Consider the following 6,000-nt stretch of genomic DNA (forward strand, 5'->3'; position numbering starts at 1 on the left):
GATGTCTTTGACCTTGGTCAATATGTTGACTTGTCGGCGGGTGCGAAATATGCCCCATCAATTTGCCCCAGCGTAGTCTATGCCGTGGTATGGGCTCCGATGTATGTTGAGCGTATATTCTCGCGCAAGTAAAAATTTTCTCGCCTCCGCTTCTTCTACCTCGGCTTGGTTACGCTTTAGGCCGTACCATATCCCCCTCCACATGGATGTGTAATGGACATCCGATGTGGAAAAGAGAGAGACGTTGGCCGAGACCAGGGTTGAGAGTGGACCGTTTGGCAAGTAGATACCAAGGAGCGTGTTGAAGAAGATACGTCGATTGGCATTCTGTCAAGGAGCGTGTCCCAACCGCCGCCGTAAACATGTTAGCGTATCGGTCGTTGTGGCCCCGCTTTCCCGGCCTTGGCCGAGGGAATCGGGGTTCTGGCGCGACAAATGTCGTATCTATAGACCATTATTGATTGCGTCCTCGTTCACGCTCGGTCTTAATTTGCCGAGGTGTCAGATTTGTGTCTCAACGGTACTTACACATTCTTAAGCTCGGTCTTAATTAGCCGAGGGCAAGTCGTGGTTCCCTCGTCACTCTCGGTCTTAGTTAGCCGAGGTGATCGAGTTTACGTTCTGACTGCCGTTGTAAATATCTAGGCATATCGGCTCGTTCCCCCGCCGCCCTCGGTTTTAATTAGCCGAGGTGATCGAGGTTTTGGCTTGATTGCATTTACCGGCTCGTTCCCCCGTCACTCCCGGCTTTGGCCGAGGTGATCGAGGTTTTGGCTCGATTGCATTTACCGGCTCGTTCCCCGTCACTCCTGGCTTCGGCCGAGGTGATCGAGGTTTTGGCTCGATTGCATTTACCGGCTCGTTCCCCCGTCACTCCCGGCTTTAGCCGAGGTGATCGAGGTTTTGGCTCGATTGCATTTACCGGCTCGTTCCCCCGTCACTCCCGGCTTTGGCCGAGGTGATCGAGGTTTTGGCTCGATTGCATCTTTCGGCTCGTTCCCCCGTCACTCCCGGCTTTGGCCGAGGTGATCGAGGTTTTGGCTCGATTGCATCTTTCGGCTCGTTCCCCCGTCACTCCCGGCTTCGGCCGAGGTGATCGAGGTTTTGGCTCGATTGCATCTTTCGGCTCGTTCCCCCGTCACTCCCGGCTTCGGCCGAGGTGATCGAGGTTTTGGCTCGATTGCATCTTTGCCGAGGTGATCGAGGTTTTGGCTCGATTGCATCTTTCGGCTCGTTCCCCCGTCACTCCCGGCTTTGGCCGAGGTGATCGAGGTTTTGGCTCGATTGCATCTTTCGGCTCGTTCCCCCGTCACTCCCGGCTTTGGCCGAGGTGATCGAGGTTTTGGCTCGATTGCATTTACCGGCTCGTTCCCCCGTCACTCCCGGCTTTAGCCGAGGTGATCGAGGTTTTGGCTCGATTGCATTTACTGGCTCGTTCCCCCGTCACTCCCGGCTTTGGCCGAGGTGATCGAGGTTTTGGCTCGATTGCATCTTTCGGCTCGTTCCCCGTCACTCCGGCTTTGGCCGAGGTGATCGAGGTTTTGGCTCGATTGCATCTTTCGGCTCGTTCCCCGTCACACTCCCGGCTTCGGCCGAGGTGATCGAGGTTTTGGCTCGATTGCATCTTTCGGCTCGTTCCCCCGTGGCGGGTCGGGCTTCTTCTCCGACTCTGGTGAGTCGGACTTCTTTCACTCCTCCGGGGCATGCCTCGTCGGTCTTTGCGGCGACGACGTCCTTCCGCGAGTGCGGGAAGGACTAAGGTCTACCACTAGCACTCTGGGCTCCCCGGCGTCTTGACAGGTCGGCGTCTCCTAGTGCTCCGTTCAAGTTTCTCGGAGTCACATTTTGGACCCCGGTCTCCTGGACGGGTTCCGCCGCTCTTGTCGGTGTGACAAAGTGTGAGCCGTACTACCAATTAAGTCCAAGAGTAGCTTCGGTTTCTTTGCATCAACCACATGTCCCATGATGGTGACCTGGTTGGCGAGCGTGGCGTATCTGGTATTATTGGCATCCCGTACTCCGGTTGAATTACCCGGCCGGTGGAGGGCTGCGCAACTCACTATGGACGGTATCATCAGGCGAGAATCGGTTTCGTCGATCACGAATACCTCTTGTTCTTTCGACATCTTCTTAGCTTTTTGGGTGGGTTTTTGTTTTGTTTGGGAATGAATGTGACTAGCTTCTAGTATCTATCCCCACAGACGGCGCCAATTGTTCCGGGTGTAATTCCAGAGCAGTTATTTGTACCACCCGTGCTTGTAGAATGACGCCTTTGGTTGAATCTCCCTTGCGGTATCCTGAAACAAGGAACGAATCGAGGGCTCGGCTTTGGGCCGAGCGAACTCACTCCGACGCTCAAGTCGAAAACTTAAAGGATTAAGTTGTGTGTTACTTGGCTAAGTATGTATTGTAGAGAGATAAGGAAGATATTACCAGATGAATAGTGATTCTTAGGTTAAATCGTGGATCCTTTCCTCAATGAGGGTTGAGGAGTATTTATAGACTTTCGCCTTTTGTCACGTAGTGGCCAAGTGGCTAACAGGCGGAAAGACCGTTCTACCCTCGGCCGATGGACCTATGGCAGGCCGGCCGAGGGGCCTTGGATATGAGTACGCGGATATGTGCCCCGGGGTCAAGGTTGCCTACGGAGACCCAAGAGACAAAGCCGATGGGTCGATCGGCTAGGGTCAGTTCTGATATGTCGAATTGTTGTGGATGTCTTTGACCTTGGTCAATATGTTGACTTGGTCAGCGGGTGCAGAATATGCCCTGCTCTACGATACGAGCACCGGTAAGACTGATCTACCCCTAAGAATGACTAGGCAGAGCAGAAGAAGCCGCCACAGAAGGAGCCGATGCAGGAAAATTTTCTACAAACTACTTGCGCAGAATATACGCTCAGACGTACATCGAAGCCCATACCACGGCATGACTACGCTGGGGGCAAATTGATGGGGCATATTCTCGCGCACGACCAAGTCAACATATTGAGCAAGGTCAAAGATGTCCACAAAGAAGTCAACGACCTAGACAAACCTAGCCGATGAGAATCATCACCCGGTCACCGGTCCGTAGGCATGACAACCTTCCAAATGGGACACATACCCGCGTACTCACATCCAAGACCCCTCGGCGGTGAGTCAACAGGGCCCGCCGGCCCGCCATAGAAAGCTCGGCCGAGGGGTAGATCAGTCTTTCCACCTGCTAGCCACTTGGCCACTTGGCCACTACGTGACAAAAGGTGAAGTCTATAAATACTCCTCAACCTTCATTGAGGAGGGGATCCAATCCAAATACACAACTTAACCTAAATACACTATTCATCCTAGATAATCTTCCTTATCTCTCTACAATATATTCCTAGCCAATTAGCATACAACATATACATTTAAGTTTACATCGACTTGGGCGTCGGAGTGAGTACGCTTGGCACAAAGCCAAGCCCTCGCCCGTTCATTGTTGCGGAGAGGCCGAGAGGAACGAATAAGACCAAAGGAGAATCCAACTCAAGACATCATTCTACAAGCCACGGGTGGTAACGATACTTGCTCTGGAATTACACCCGGAACAGTTGGATTAACAAGAATGTCGGGCTCGAAAAGAGAACCGTTGAACAACTTGTCGGATTATGCTCCATATTTATTGCTCTCAAGCATACATGACGGGTCAGGCATTAGTGTCGAGATGACTAGACGGTGGTCGGTCTGAGGAGGTCGTCAAGACCGGCCGGTGTAGCAGGGGGCGGCGTTGACGGTTGTGGATGGTGAATGACGGGTCAAGCATTAATGTGGTGGGCATCGTCGGTCAAGGGAAGCGAGGGAAGAAGGCGGTGGTTGGCGGCTAGCTGAGGCCGAGAAGGGCAGTGGCAAGGTGGTGGCAGGAGTGGGAGAGGGAGGCGGTGGAATTGAAGATAGAGAGAGAAAATTGAAATTGGAAATTGGGGAGTTGAAATAAGAGGGGTAAAATGGTAATTTCTATACATGAAAGAGTAAAACCCGTCCATAAATAAGCACCACCCAATATAAAATACTCCGTATCATACTATCATACTAATAAATCATCCATCTTTAGCAAGAAGAATTTGAGTCCGAGAGTAAATGAGTGACATTGATGCAACTTTCCCAATAGTAAATGCACTTTTCAATTTACCATGACCATTATCCTCAAAGAAGAAAAAAAACCGAAATTTTTTGACTTAAAATATCCAACAACTAGTCAACAAGCATAAATCAGCACCACCTTTGTAAAAAAAAAAAATGTCCCAAGAACCAGAAAACCATGGTGCAGCAAATACTAATAAATCAATCCCTTTTATTCCTAAATGTTTATCTCCATTAATATTCATCTTCTTAGATTCCATTAAACTAATCTTTATCCATAATCCAAAACTCTTCTTAATCATCTACATCGTCGGCGCCCTTCCGCTTTCGCTTCTGGTCGCATCACTTTCTCTTTTATCCACCTCACGGTATCTCAAGTCGCATATCGTGCGACTTGAGTTCCTTTATCAGATCGTTGATATTTGGATTGAAGCTGGTAATGTTAGGGAGACTTCTGAGCTTGATTTGAAACGACTCCACCGTTTTAAGGTGGGCCATGCTGTTCCGATTTTAATTTTCTCGCTTTTTACCACGGTCAGTATAGTGACCGCGGTAACTGCTGCTGTTTCTTCCCCATCTGGGAAGAAACGCAGCAGTAAGCCGACCCTGAGGACCGTATTTACAGCCCTCAGGGTCGGCTGGTACAGGACGCTAATCACGTCCGTGGTTAGCGTCCTGTTCTGGGTGGTGTCGGGCCACGCCCTTCCCGCTCTCATCGCCGCGGTCGGTTATCCAACCTCGATCGCGGTCCTATTCATCTCCGTGGCGATTGATGTCTACGCGATGGCTGTTTTGGGAGTCGCGCTGGTGGTATCCGTGGCAGAAGATCGGTACGGGATCGATGCGATTCGGGTTGGGTCGGGTCTGATGAAAGGAAGACGGATAAGCGGGTGGGTTTTATCCGGATTGATTTTGTTGAGCATGAATTGTATAGGTAAGGAGATAGTGGGGGTGTTGGACGGTAAAGATTGGGGTGAGGTAAATGAGGGTAAAAATTGGATGGTGGAGATGAGAGTTGGTTATGTGATTGGGTTAATGGTTTTGTTAGGGTGGTTAGTGATGTGGTGTTATGTAGTAATCACTGTTTTTTACTGTGATTGTAGAAAAAGACATGCTGTAATTAGACAAGATGAACAAGAATTACTAGATGGTAATTTTGGTATTTGAGTTTTTTTTCTTTAATTACCTTTTTGTCCGTTTAATTAATTAATTAAAGTAAGTTTTACTTTATGATCTTGCCTCTTGCTTACTCCAACTTTTTTTTGTTTGTTTTGGACGTGTTTGAATTGCTTAATGTTTTTCGATACTTATTGCGTAAGATGGTCTAATACGGTGAGAGACTGAGAGTGTGAGACAATTTCATTATATAAAAAACAATTTTTACAAAAACTATAATTTTTATTTTTATTTGCGAAATGATAAATACTTGTGTTGTATTTAAGCATTTAATACTCTCTAAATTTGGTATTAATTAATTTAGAAATTAGCCAATTAGGGAATAAAATACACATGAATCAAGGCAATTAATGTATGTATTAAGTATTTATTTCCTTTTTTAGTTTCTTAAATACTCATCTATCCCGATCATTTGTTGTCATTTTTCATTTTTGAGTTTCTCAGTCAATTGTTATACTTTTTATTTTGAGAATGAACTTAATGAGCAATTTGATCATTCACATCCAATTTATTCCACTGGTCATTTAGTAATTGATCACCTCCTCTTTCCTTAGTCTTTGTGCCAAAACTAAAGGACACCAATTAACCGAGACAAAGTTTTCCTTTTTATTTTTATATTTGGTAGAGTTGTAGTCACTTGTAGAGATAATGGTGGGCTTACGTAAACAACCTAATGATCCCTACACTTCTAATATTCAACCACCACCAAATTGAACGCACCGAA

At 47.7% G+C, this 6,000-nt stretch overlaps 1 protein-coding gene across 1 annotated transcript; it reads left to right on the forward strand.

Moving 5' to 3' along the window:
* The first annotated feature begins 4,204 nt into the window (after window positions 1-4,204).
* Window positions 4,205-5,331, forward strand: LOC141597208 (uncharacterized). The gene has a single exon (XM_074417579.1). It carries the CDS (start codon window positions 4,257-4,259, stop codon window positions 5,265-5,267), a length of 1,011 nt encoding a protein of 336 aa, XP_074273680.1. The 5' UTR covers window positions 4,205-4,256; the 3' UTR covers window positions 5,268-5,331.
* Window positions 5,332-6,000: the final 669 nt, after the last annotated feature.

Source organism: Silene latifolia, chromosome 8 (genome assembly GCF_048544455.1).
Source record: "Silene latifolia isolate original U9 population chromosome 8, ASM4854445v1, whole genome shotgun sequence".
In the NCBI taxonomy this organism is placed as follows: domain Eukaryota; kingdom Viridiplantae; phylum Streptophyta; class Magnoliopsida; order Caryophyllales; family Caryophyllaceae; genus Silene; species Silene latifolia.

What these genes read in the sequence shown, in the direction of transcription:
- LOC141597208 (XM_074417579.1), top strand. Translation starts at nt 4,257, where the DNA reads ATGTCCCAAGAACCAGAAAACCATGGTGCAGCAAATACTAATAAATCA.